Consider the following 14,316-nt stretch of genomic DNA (forward strand, 5'->3'; position numbering starts at 1 on the left):
GTCGGGAGTCGCTGAGCCGTCAGGTGAGCTGTCACCTGCTCTGGCTCTAAGTGCCGCCACACATGTATGTCTGTGTTTCTGTGCACGCTGTGACAGGGATGCACACCAGTGAGCTAGAATTCAGGCTGTGCGAAGGGAAGAAGACATTCAGGTGGCTCACGGAGGACATCAGCTGATGTCCAGGTAGCATCGTTACCTCCATGTTGCTGTGATGTGTCTGCATGGACACTTCAGGAGCTCATTTATTTCTGAGTTTTCATTATCTGTGGATAGCGTCTGTTTATGTGAGCTCACAGGAGGAGTTTTAGTTAGCTGTTCACCAGGAAACTCGTTTTCCTGCTTCTGAATAAATGTTCTGCTTAGAACTGCTGAACATGGAGACCGTCAAAGTTCTGTGATCTTGATCTGTTCCGGGTCAAAAGGGTTCTTTTCTTAGTTGAGGAGCGTTCCTGCAACCGTCTCAGCTCAAAGGAACGACAAAGATCCCAGAAGAACAATCCTGATCACAGTTATCACCGACGTTCAGCAGCAGTGAGCAGAAAGACGAGCCGATCAGAACCAGTCCTGTTCATACCTGCGCTGTGAAAACACAAAACAAACTAAACAGCAACTTTGTAAAGGTCACTATTGAAAATATTTAAAATGTACATGTCCACTGTAAAATAATACTTAATAGTTGACATGGGTGTGAAAAACTTGGGGCTTTACTGGAGGTGAACGGGGGTGCGTCCCAATACTTTTGACAATATGCTGGACATGAGGTTGTGGCATAAGTCGCTAAACTTACATTATGACACCCAATTATACTTTATCATTTATTGTGTTGTCATTTACTTGAGAAAAACCAATGTTCTTCTACTTTCAGAGAACTTATGGTTTTATCCAACATCAGTCCTGATTGTAAAAAGCAAATATTCGTCCATTTTCAGGATTTAACTCTTTACATACCAGTTTGTTCACATGATGCCTTTGAAACCAGTTTGGCCTGATTACCGTCTGAGGGACGTGAGGAGAGATGAGCAACCACATTGTCTCCAATCAGTCATTAGTTGTAAGTGTCTGTTTCATCTTCTGCTCAGTACAACAGCTTTAACTTTGTCCTATAATCAGTCTGTGGGTTTGCTGTCGTTGTTGAAACTTGCTGTGAACTCTGAATGTTCAGCAGCTCTCTGCTCTCGTCTGGTCCTGAAAGGTCTCTGTCTGCTGTTTCCAGACAGAGGCACTCAGAGTTTCACTTGGAGGTTCTTCTAGAATCTGGACCTTCATGTATGAGTAGTACCTGTGGTGGTGTTGCCTAGCAACAGCCAGAGCACAAGACAAACCCAAGATGGCTGCTGTTCATCTGATCTACTTCAAACTCAGCCGTTCATTAGTTTTTGTTTTTTAACTGCCAGCTTGGTTACTTGTCCGTGTTATTTTTATGGAAAAACAACAATGGATCATTTTCCAGATAATCAATCACAGTCTGGGATGAGTCAGTGATTAGCATCAGTCAGTACGGCGGTAAAACAATCCCATGGACACGGTGAGTTATCTGACTTTGATCATAATGACTTTATTTTGTTTGGATTTGGCAGATGGATTCACCAAACTCAACTAAACACAGATTATCATAAATTAGTTGCAGCTGAAACCAGAAGTTTACATCTTCTGTATAAAAACACATCAAACCTTTTATTCTCACCGTCTGACATTAAATCAGACTCAACGTTTCCTGTTTCAGCTCAGTCAGGATCACCAACATTATGTCTATTTGCTAAACACCAGAATAATGAGAGAGAGGATTGTTTACTACTTTCTTCAAAGTCAGAAGTTCACGTCCACTAAGATGCCTTCAGACTCTTTGGGAAAGCCCAGATGATGATGTCGTGGCTTTGGAAGCTTTGATTGGACTTTCCACTCACCGTGTGTTGCTGCAGGTGGACTGAGGAGCAACATGTCGTCCATTAACAGCTGCAGTTAGCAGCAGGACGCTGGTTAATGTCCCTTGTATCAGATGGTCCACAGGCTGTGAGCTCAGGTGTGCAGAGAGGCTCCTTTATGTTCACCCAAGTGGCTGCAGTAATTGGCTGCAATTACATTCACCTGGTGGTTGTTGTTCTGCTGTCTGACTCCCCCTCTTTCCTCCTTCCTCCCTCATTTTAGTACAATGGCAGAGAGTGGAGGGCACCATTAGCAAGGTCCATCTATCTAAAGAAAGATGGAGGACACTGAACACCAGGAACAGCAGCATCGTTTCCTTTTGGTTCTTTAACAAAATAAAAAAAAAGATGTGTATATAGAACAAAGACTGTGTTCACCATTCATGTCTTGACTGAACTCTTTTGTGGTCATGATCCTACGAGGTTAACGTTTCATGGACGCACGTAGACATGAATTACAGGTTGTGGCAGGAAGTCATGCTGCGTTTTACTGAACCTTGTATGTTTGCTGATCGTCTCTCTCCAGGGAGCCTCCTTCAGGGGTTTAAGGAAAACTGCTAAACAGTTGGTTGTCTGAAGGGCAATGAAAAACGGTTTCTATTTTACTTTGCGTTCTCAGAAGAAGCTGATCTGGACCGAGCTGTGCCTGGAGGTGCATCAGTGATGTGCTGCTCGGACCTCAGCGTTCCCTGATGTGACTCCTTTTTCCAGTCAGCTGTGCAGCAGATGGGATGGCATGTGCGCCTCTCTCGTACTTCAGTTGTGCTTTAGCATCTTGCAACGCCAACGTCCCGATTCAATCTCAAAAATCAGGGATGATCGGGGCATTTTTAAGTCGACAAACCTGAACCGGGTCCTCTGTTTAGGTCTGTTGTCACACTGGTGTCGAGGCAGGACTCGAAGGATGCAAATTCTAAATACATTTCCTAATCTATAATCTGCAGCATTATCAATCAACAAATTTCACAACAAATCAGCACAGCAGACATTCGTCCTGCTGCTCTGAGATCCTCGGCTTAAACACGAGCTCGTCAACTGTCACAGTCGTCTTTGTCATGGTGCCCGTTGCCAGATAAATAATCTCTGCTGCCAACAGGAGCTGCCAGAAGTTCAAGTGACGCCTCCTCTGGTCTCCACAGTATGAAACAGGAAGAGGCTCCACCTGGTGGAACAAGCAGGTACTACAGCTGATCCTCAACACATTCTCTGATGTAGAGAATTCAGGTTTTCTGTTTTTCTTTTTGACCTTGTGTAGCCACACTCCACCCTCTACAACATGCGGAGCATTAAGGAACAACTTAGATGCAGAAATGCTTTTTTTTAATTTAATTTTTTTTGCTTTGCAGAGATATTCAGCTGTCATCGATTCTAATAATTTTAATGCACTAGAAATGTGTATTACCGGAGACACTGGCGTTAGATTGGGACTGGATATCGGCAGATACTGAATATTTAACGACTCAGATCGGATCGGAGGCGTGAGACGTGATCTGGACATCCACACCAGAGTCTGTTCCTGCATATGTGGGTACATGCTGGTCTAGTGGTGTGTACATGATATACATTCATAAATAGATCATTTGCTTGCACACCAGTGTTTGCTTTGGACAAGTCAGTCGCTTCACAGTGTTGGTTTGGATGTTGTATTCCTTCCACTGAAGCTTCACATAAAGAGAGATAAAGGTCAACAGCTTCATACCGGTTGTATGAAATCTGCCACTTTAAGAAAGTGAAATGCGTTTTGAAAACTGAGCTCATGGTTGAACATCTGTATCACAGGCTGTATCTAGTGTACGGTGCTTAACAGATGTATTAGACCTCCACCCAATGTCAGGTTTACGCCACAGCTGCCCTAAATTTGATCATTTCTCATGTCTCTCTAATGGTTCATACACCAGCATGTAGAAGCTCTTTAACCAGAATGATGCTTTTAATGCTAAAATATAATTATTGTCATCCAGGAATTTTCTAATTTATTGTTTTATGAAAAAAAAAAAAAGAAAAAAAACCCAGAAAAAATAGTGAAGCTCATTATTATTTCTTGATTAAGATGTCAAATTCTAATTATTTACTTGCATTCCTGAACAGAAACATGAGGTTGAATGTTCCGCTTGATTAGTTTCTCAGCGAGCCGGCTCACGTCTGGGCATCAAAAGGTGACTTTGGTTTGAAATGAGTTTGTTAAGTCCTGTATGTCTTTACTGGAAAGTTTTTCTGCTTCATTCATTTTGACCACATATCGTCAAATGATCATCTAATTACACTTTTTCAGATAAAAAATGCTGCTCGAAATTAATGTGTTTTTGGTCCAAAGTAAATCATGTAGTTTTTAATATAACTTTTATTGTCCTTCCTCCCTTTGACAGTGCTGCTGTTGCAGTAATTCACTGCGTGCATGAGATGGAGGGGTTGGAGGAATTTAATTTTTTTACATTTTTGGGTAACTGAAGCATAGATTGAGGGATATGGTTGCTAGGAGACCCTGACATCAGCTGTTTATCCCAAAGTCATACAGTAGCCCACGTGCATGCAGCCTCCTCTCCCCGTCTGTGTGTCCTCGCTCTCCATCGTAGTATAAAGCCGCCAGCGTCTCCGTCGCTCAGCTCTCTGCCGAAGCACAGATTAGATTCAGCTCAGCTCGGCTCGGAGGATGAGCAGCGGACGGTGCTCGAGGTCCTCTCCTTCTCCTTTTCTTTTTCAATACAAAGCGTTTTGTCAGGCACAGTTTTGTCAAGGCTGCAGAGCGAATGCTCACTCCTACACTAACCTTTTCTGAATCAAGTTCTTTTTTCCTCTGAAGCAAAAAAAAAAAAAAAAAAAAAGGAAGGTTGCGAGACAGACTGGGAATAAAAGCTGGAACGAAGAGCGGCGCTGAGCTGAAAACAAACTCATCGAAAGGAAAGGACGCTACAAGCGGGCTGGATTGTTTGTCTGTGGGTATTTGAGGACTTTTATCTGCCTCTCCGGCTGGCTGGACGCTGACAGTCAGAAACACGGCATGCTGAAAGCTCGGAGGTGTGATGTGTTGTTCCTCCTCCTCTCAGTCGTCCTCTCTTCTGTCCTGTTCACACCAACACATCTGATTTCTCTCCATGTTCCTACTTGGGGCTGCGAGTGAATGACATGAGCACTTTGGAGTCTTTTGTTCCATCGTGTCTCCATCAACCTTCCTACCTTTTCATCTAGCTGCTTTCTTTCACAAATCCAAGCTTTGTTTCTGCAGCTGATCTCCTCCCACTCACCCCACATTCCTCCGGTTTGTCTTGTGTTGTCTTTCCTCTTCACCTCTTTCTCCATCCAAAGTCTTCTCCTGCCGACTGTCGCCTGAGGACTCTCGCTGCATGCAGGCTGCACCCTCTGCCTCCTGACTGCCACCTCCTCCTTCCATACCTTCTCCTCCTCTCGCCTCCCTCCTAGTCATCCCTCCGTCACCATGTACGCCTCCGAGGAGCTGTGGAACTCCACCGACCGCGTCTGGATCAACGGATCCGAGGCGAACTTCTCTCTGGGAAGACGCGGGGACGAGGAGGACGAGGAGGAGGGAGGTCAGCATCCCTTCCTGACGGACGCCTGGCTGGTCCCCCTGTTCTTCTCTCTCATCATGCTGGTGGGGCTGGTCGGCAACTCTCTGGTCATTTATGTCATTTCCAAACACAGGCAGATGAGGACGGCGACCAACTTCTACATAGGTGAGCCAGCGTGAGTTTTTGTGCGCTTTGTGAAGGAGGCACGTGACAGATCCGGGGCATGAACAACTGACTGCACACGTGGAGATGAATGGGGCAGAATGAAGGCACGCAGCAGCTCATAACTATTTCATGTCTCTTTCATCCGTCACCTAATTGCTTTCCAGCGGTGGGTTGAAAAAAAGCTTCATGAGAAAGCTCAGGGCCGTTTCACTCAATCTCCATCTGCCCGGTTAGCACACAACGAGGAGAATCGATTACAGGCTTCACTTTTAGAGAGAGCCACAGTTGTGTCCTGAATCACAACAAGTGGTTCAGGAAACAGGCAGAACAATCATCTGCAGGAGGTGTTGAGGAGCTTCACCGCATACAGTTTGAAATTTGTGCAGGAAAGCGATTTTGAACGCCAAGTTTGCTTCACTTGTTTGTGGCTATTTGCAGAAAAGGCTCATATTAAAGCTAATGCATATAAAACTGTTCACCGCTGCGTTTGTCGCCGTCATCTCTCGTTTCAATTTAAAATATTCAACATTCTGGTGCTTCGTGTTACGAAACATGTCAATGACTTTATTGCCTTATTCCTGACGTACACGTTTCTCTGTTTGAAAGCACCCGAGTGATGTTGCTCTGCTCGATGCTGCTGCATTATTTAGGTTTTTCAATAACATTTTTCCAGACTGATTCGTTCGATTGTGGAGAGGAGTTCCATATCTATGGAAAAGCTGATAGAACCTGTTACGAGCGTCTCTCTTACGGTGCAAGACGACCAAAATGCTTTTTGCTTTGGATTGCATTCAGGTCTGATTTAAAAAGGTCAGACGAAACAGTCGTCTTATGTGGTGACACCTGCTCCGCCGATTTCCTTTTGCAGCCAAATCTTCCTTTTTAGTGTCTCGTCGTTCTTTTCGCTGTGCACATGTAGTCTGCATATCAGCCAGCTGACAAAAAAAAACTCTTGAATCCTTCAATAAAACCTTAAATCAGCAAATCATGAAAAATGAAGACCATGAAAGTTTTCATGAAGGCAGCCTTCAGGTAGCAGGATGATGTCTTGGAGCTCATTTCGTCCCTCTATCGTGGATAATGTGGCATTCATGTTGGTTTCATGGATAAACTCAAGGACAGTTAAAGTCTCCTCATTGACCAACATCCATCTGATGTTCTGGTCTGTTGTACTTTAGTTTAAATGCTTCTTGTGTCTGTTTCTGCTGCAGTCTGTGAAGCTTTGTGTTTACTGCTACATCCACCTCATTCCATACTGTGACTTTTTCCATCACTTCGTCTCGTGCACCATCGTCACGGGTTCAGACGTTTCCCGAATCACAGCTGAGTGAACGTTGTTTCTAAGCCGTGGCACCTCAGAAGAAACCATCCACATGCAGCACCTCTCTCGGGGGTGTTTGGGACCCTCGTTGCATACAATTAGGAATTATTAATTTGTCCAAGAGTCTCTCAAGAGCTCACGGCTTAAAACATGCTTGGCTTGGTCTGTGCGTATTTGCAGAGGTTTATCATAAGGCTCAGGGGACCCGCGCTATTAAAACAGCCAATAAAACGGATTCGTCACTGGCTGTTTTTCAACATTTCCCTCTTTCTTACACCAAGCGTTAAGTACAAATGGTAGCCTCTATATTTTATCTGGAAGATGAAATGAATGTTCAGTCCAGCCAATCGACCAATGGGAATGAAAGGAGTCCAGATCAGTGATGCTCATATCGTGTCTCCTCTGGTATTCAGGGCACACAGACCTGAACGCCGAGTGGCTGAAGTCAGTTACAGGCGGCGAGGCAGAGCTCTGACGTCAGCTGTCACTCAGCTGTGACAGATTTATTGAGCTGATGAAACAAATAGAGTAAAAAATGCAGGTCACACAGAGAGCTGCGTGGATACGAGCTGGCTTGCTGCCGCGGCGTGCAGCTCTGTGGTCTCCTGCAGACGCTGTTTATATCAGTGTTTGCACGCAGCGCTCAGTGGATGTGACAAGAATCTGATCTGGGATAATGTATCCCGAGGCCACGGCGGCGAAACGGTTTAATATTCAGCAACATTTGATCAGCGCCTGCACCATCTGCCCAACCCTCCGACATAACGGTCCAGCAAGTATAATGTGATTAGATGGGCCAGTAAAGCAAACGGGGAACACGGTGCAGCGCCTTCGTCACAATGATGGATTCAAAGAGAAGCCAAGGTTATCGCTTCACCCTCTGCTTGGTGTGTTATCTGAACGTGAATGTGTGTTATTATGTGCATTCATAGCAGCGCATTGTGTTCACAGCCTCCAGTTAAATCAGACACTTGCCGTGTATTTTTAAGAGGCGCTGTGCGTCGGCCTCGTGTCAGACCTGCTGGCAGTCAATCAATAGTTCGCACTTGGTTTTATAAAAGCACCTACAGCTGCTCACCTCCGTCAGGTAAACACATTCCCATCCTGACGCCGTCTCCTGATGCTTGACATCAGATTACTGAAGCTCTTCAGAGTCACAAAACACAATCAGATTAAATCCTGAGAAGCGCAGAAAACCAAAGAATTTCATGATGATGGGATTCAGTGCACATGCAGGTCTGAACAGATGTATTAGATCACCTGTCTGACTTGTTCAGCACTTGTTAAGTATATATATATAATTTAACGCCACTCAGCTCTCCATGTTTCACCGTTCTGAACAGGAATGAGGAATTTCAAACTGAATCCACCTTTTTATCCCCAAACCTGAGCAGCTCACTGGGCTTCTCTGAGAAACTGATCAAGCATCACATTCAGCCACTAAAACTAATGTTTCTGTTCAGGAATGTGAGTAAATAATCTGACATCTGGATCAATAAATAATAATGTGCTTTACTGTTTTTTCTGTTTTTTTTTTTTGTAAAACAGTAAATTAGGAAATTCATGGATAACAATAATAATTATATTTTATCATTAAAAACATCGTTTGGATTAAAGATCTTCTACATGCTGGTGTATGAACCATTACAGAGACATGAGAGATGGTTAATTTCGGGCAGCTGTGGCGTAAACCTGGATGTTGGTCTAATGCATCGTTAGGCTCTGAACATCCACTGAAGGCTGAACATTGCAGTAAATTATGCAGATGTTGCACGTTTTTATGTCGTCTCCTGGTCGTTGATGATATCATGGAGTCCGGCATTGTTGGGTTTTGTTGTTAAATATTTGTTGACAACTGAATGAATTAAAACGCCGGACATGTTTTCACTCCTGTGGCACAGCAGGAGCAGACAGATAAACGTGTGTTTAGGGTTTAGCCCAGTAAAGAATGACTCATAAAACAATGCAGATCTGATCCCTGATGTAATCACATCACCGCTGGTTTAAATATCCGTGTTAGACAATAATCAGATCAGTCACATCTCTGAGCAGCTTCATTTACCTCTTGGTAGTGATGCAGGACTGCAGCTACGGTAACAGCTGCCTTCAGTATCGAGGATTTTTACCTGTTATGGTGCATAAAAACAAACACGTATTCTGGGTTTCCAAAGCTCTCGCTGACATGTTTAAATGTCTCTTGCAGTTTAAAACATTCATATCACAGAACATTCAGAAAATATTCTTGTTTAACAACTAATGAGCCTTCCAGCATCAAGCCCTCCTCGTATCTGGACCTCCGTCTGGACAATCCAACAGCCTTGATATCCGACATAGAAGAAGGTTTTACATTTAGTGTCGGATCATCGAGTCACGACTGTCGTTGGTGTTTATGTGCAGAACAGCGATTCCTCTTTTTGTCTGACATTCACAAAGAATTCCCACATTGTTACTGGTTATAAGAGGAAGAAGGCTGGTAGTGGTGGTTTCCTGTCTGTAGAATGATTAGAGAATCCATGTGACATTATCTATTGCACCGACCAAACGCTGTGACTGAACATCACTCGTCCTTTGCTGTCGTTCTCTCTTTGTGCAGCGAACCTGGCCGCCACTGACATCATCTTCCTGGTGTGCTGCGTCCCGTTCACCGCCACCCTCTACCCCCTCCCCGGCTGGATCTTTGGCAACTTCATGTGCAAATTTGTCGCCTTTCTGCAGCAGGTAAAAACACGATTCGTGTGATTTAATCCTTCACTGTCATAATGTGCTTCCACATAGAAGGGTTTTCATGCTTTGCTGAAAAAAAAATGTCACATTTGCTCATGAATTCAGTCGATCTGCTGGCAGGGATTTTGTGCTTTCATAACACATCAACCTTCCACAAGAGCAGCTCGGAGGTGTTTCATAGAAAAATCCATCTTTTTTTTAGCTCTGAAGGAGGTTACGGTTCGTCCTCGTGAAATTACAGTTCAGGATCTCAAGAGAGCTCTCTCCCAAAAAAAGAAAAAGAAAAGAAAAAGGAGCCATTGTTGCTTTTATATCCAGTTTCTGAAGAATTTCAAATGAAAGTAGTTTAAACTTCAACACTTGAAAAGAAGAGCTGTCAAGATGTGTCACGGCTGACAGCCGAGTCGACAAAAGGACGATTTAGACGAGTCAGAGGGACGTTCAGGCGGGAGGAGGAAGCAGAGCAGGTGGATGTGTTGTGGGCAGCCGGGAGTCAGCTGGTTTCTGCTTTTGGCTTCACCGGGTTGCTCTGAGTGGATGTGTGACCATGAGCCGGAGCTTTGTAGAACCTCGTTAAGGTCGCACGGTGCAGGACCGGACGCTGAGACGTTGGTGTGTCAGCACCTGGTGACCCTTACAGCAAAGCCTTTTATATCAGAGGTGTTCTTCTGTTTTACAGTTTGTGTTGCAGCTCATGCTTCACTGCCATATAAAGTCCTGCACCTCCACAGAAAAGGTTCGACCGCGGCTGGAAGTGGACGGAACACAGACTTATAACACCATGAGCTATAAAAAGAATAAGGAAAGTTGTATTTAATATTTCAACATTTGCCACGTGTGCTACCGATGCTGGGAAAGAAAGATGGCTCCACATGCTGCTTCTAATCATATTATCTGTTTCTGTGTTGTGGTTTCTTCTCCTCTCTCTTCTACCTGTCATGCTGCCTCGTGGCCACGCCGTCAGTGTAAATGATTCTCAGTCGCCCCACCTGGTTAAACAAAGGTTAAATAAATTAAATGTTTTACCTTCCTACCTTCAGCCCAGTTCCTCTGAAAAGTCCTTGAGTTTTCTGTGACATGACTGTTGGTGGCAGCAAAGACGCTTCTGGCTCATGCAGAATTTATTTATTTATTTATTTATTTTTATACAGAATCTGGAGCAAACCGCTTATTTAAAATGGGACATACAGAATAAAGTTATTTTGTGCAAATATCATCATAATTTAATTTTAGTGCCACAGATAATTCGTTACCAAAGGACTGTTGGTAAGTTAAAAAACAACAAGAACAAAGAAAGCTTTGTGGCTCTGATAAACGGTGCAGGTCATTTCTAAGAAGCTGTGAAGCCTCAGTTCATCGCTGTGCTTTGAGCTTCACGCTCCAGTGTGAAGGACGTCGGAAGGTTTCAGATTCATGATGGCTGACGGTTCCTCTCAGAGTTTGGTTCGTCCATTCTGCACGTCTCTAAACACTAATACAGCCACAGTCTTTATAATTTAAAAATGGAACCCTGACACGTTAATCTTACATATGTGATCATATGATCAATAATCCAGCCCTGGGTGATGCTCCAGTGGTTTGAGCTGGGACTCTACTGATGGCTCGTCTTAGCTCTTCTGTTTTTAAGCTCGTCTGTTTGTCTTCTTCACTCTCCATTCAGCCCAACTGTTCGTTTTTATTTATTCTTTTTATGCTTTTGTACAGCTACGATTACAGTCTCTCTTTCCACCCGCTTACTTTCTGAGTGTAATTCTTTCGCTGAAAACAGACTAAACGCACCATAAACTGAGACGAATTAACGTTGCTGTTAGGAGCTCCTGTGGTCGGGATAATTGCTTTATGAAAATCTGATTTCACGACAGCCCGAGTGGGAACATGGCAGCTCCACAGGAGGACCGGATCCCCGTGGAGGTATGAAGGGCTCATTATAAGCCGACGGAAACTCAGTGTTATTATCAATACTGCTGCATCCAGTTTCTGCTAATACATCCCCCTAAATCTGATTAAAGTACAGAAAAACGCTTCTGTAATGATCTCTCGACACCCGTGCTGTCGGAGGCTCCACCGTCCTCCTGTGGAGAACACGGTGCCGGTCCGATTCAACAGCTCGCCGCTGAGCTCGCCGTTCGGTCACATTCATGTCTGAACTTCTGCGTCTTTCGGTGCATCGCCTCTGATGCCAGCTGAAGGAAAATCTGATTCTGTTTTTGGACGTCTTTGTCTGCTTGGCAACAGGCTGCACATCAACTGTTTCTCCAGACGAGTTACTGCGCTGCTGTCTGTGTTTCTGGTCAGACCTCACGTTGGCTCTCCTCTTGGCTCCGGTGTGCTCTGTAGGGAAATACCTGGCTCTTGATGCTCCGCTGTGTTCACCAGATAGCTGCTGTGTTTGTCCGTCTGCTGCCGGGTTCTGGGCAGATAGTGAAGAGTTGAGCAGATTTAAAACACCTGCCATGGTATCGGGATGATACGACCGCTGAAGCCCAGTTTATTGACTCACTAAAATCTGTAAAACAACAACAACAACAGCAACACTGGGATAAAACCTGCTGGCTCATCAAACTATTGAAGAATAAAACGCTTCAAGTAAATCTGTTTAGCGGAGACCTGGCCAAGAAGAGACACCATCATAATGTCACAGAAGATTATAAGATTGAGCACGATGACAATTGACAGAGAAAAATAAGGAAAGCGCATTAAAACAGGGGATTAAAGCAAATCCAGCCGAGGAGTCGGACTCTTTAGTTACTCATCTATTGATCAGAGCTTTGAACTCTGAAACCACAAAGTGTCGTGAAGGTTATTCCAGGAAGACTTCAGAGCAAATCCTGTGTAGAATTCAGACATCTGTTGATAAGTGCTGCTGCCTCCTCTGGTTTAATGACGACCAAGAGACCACATCATAAAGTACACAGAGGTGTGTGCTTCACAACAGGGTGGATATCAACCACTAAACACCCAACGTGATTCAGATGTTGGTTTTTTGGGCTCAATCTGGTTCGTCATAGCCTAGATTTAGCCAAATGTAGTCATTGAAGTTGGGTTGCATTTGGACCGTCCCATTTTGTCCCGTAGCTCGCTAGCTAGCTATTTCTATCTAGGCGAGTCAGAAACCGAATGAATGTGTGTGAATGAATGATTGAGTGTTTGAGTGTCTAGAAAAGCACCATATAAATCTGGTCAGTTATTATTATTATGATTATGATTATTATTATTATTATAGAAAGCCAGGTCGAACCTTTTAGTGGGAGGGACTACAGTACCCATAATGCAACACAAGGTGATAAAGTGACGTCTTAATAGAGACGTCTTACCAACGACCTGAACCTTTCATTTTTCAACCAAAGTTTGACATCGTTCAGACGTACGGCAAGGACGTCTTTTCAGTGTCTTTCCAACCTTTTTGTTTTTTTGCTGGTTGGGCAGCAAAGAGTCGAGACACCAGGATGCAGATGGACAACGTCCCTACAGAAGTGTTTCCAAAGAACTACTCAAGACAGAACCTGTTTGGATAATAATGTGTTCTAAAAGAGAGCCCATCATCCACTCAGAAATGTCTTCAATGACTGAAGTCTGGTTGCTACATGAAATCCAGCAGCGATCTCTAAAAACCTTCATTAATGAGGATTTCTCAGCATTCAGAACCAACGTTAGATCTTAGCAGCTGTGGAAGGAAGTCCAGAGCTCATCAATACACAAAGAGGCGACTGGAAACACAAGTGCGTTGCCGGCATTAAGATGCTGGAAAGCCTTCCCGGTGGTATTTATAATATATAATATAACACATGAAAGCAGCAGAGGGTCACAGGGCAGCTGCTTCTTCCACAAATGTGTCATTATGAGTCCAATCTGTGCCGCTTGTTCAAAGAGGAAAGTCGATTAAAGTAGCTTTGAATGCGCAGCGTGTGACAGTTCAGCCACTTTCGATCATCTCTGTTTCTAATAATGTCTGGCTTGGATGTGAACTGTGGTCCCTAAAAGTCCTGGTGTCGGTCTTTGTAGGCTGGACCCTGTAGGTGCGTTAACAGGCGAGCTGGGAGTTGTGTGAAGCGGTTTGGATCAGGCTTTTCCCACATTACTGCTGATGTTGTGCAGCAATATTGGCCCAAGATGAGGCAGTTTGATGCCAAAAAAAAAGAACAAAACCCTTCACAGGTCCTCTACAGACGACGAGGTGTTGTTCTTCATACAGACAATTATAAATGCCGTTTTAACTGCCGTGACAACTGAATGAATAAACACACAAACATAAGAGTCTGAGCACAAGTTCAGAAAACCACAGTGAAAGAAATGTATACTAAACACAAACAACAGCACATTTCATACCTCGTTGTTGCATAAACTTGAGGAGAGAAAACGTCCAACAGAAGACATTGCCCTCTTCTTCAGTCCTCTCATTCGTAGCACCAGGGTTAGCTGTGCTGTTTGATCTAAAGTAAAGGACCCGACCCCAACAAGGTCACAACATTCAAGCTTATTTATACAAAACAACAAAATATAATTCATTAAGTCTAAATTAATCACATGAAGTTATGGCCGACGTCGATGGCAGCTACAACATCCGCTACCAGCTGAAATGTCCACATGAGTAAACTTTTGCGACATTATTGAAGCTCACCAACGATAGACGGAGCTCAGGTTGGACAAACGGAGCTGAAGT

At 44.0% G+C, this 14,316-nt stretch overlaps 1 protein-coding gene across 1 annotated transcript in view; it reads left to right on the forward strand.

Moving 5' to 3' along the window:
• Positions 1-5,355: 5,355 nt before the first annotated feature.
• Positions 5,356-14,316, forward strand: part of kiss1ra (KISS1 receptor a) — a 19,419-nt gene continuing 10,458 nt past the window's right edge. The window contains exons 1-2 of the mRNA XM_008285261.1: positions 5,356-5,611; positions 9,526-9,650. Of these exons, the coding sequence (XP_008283483.1) occupies positions 5,356-5,611; positions 9,526-9,650 (381 nt within the window). The remainder of the gene's footprint in view (positions 5,612-9,525; positions 9,651-14,316) is intronic.

This window comes from Stegastes partitus, unplaced genomic scaffold, assembly GCF_000690725.1.
Source record: "Stegastes partitus isolate 25-593 unplaced genomic scaffold, Stegastes_partitus-1.0.2 Scaffold393, whole genome shotgun sequence".
Lineage (NCBI taxonomy): Eukaryota > Metazoa > Chordata > Actinopteri > Pomacentridae > Stegastes > Stegastes partitus.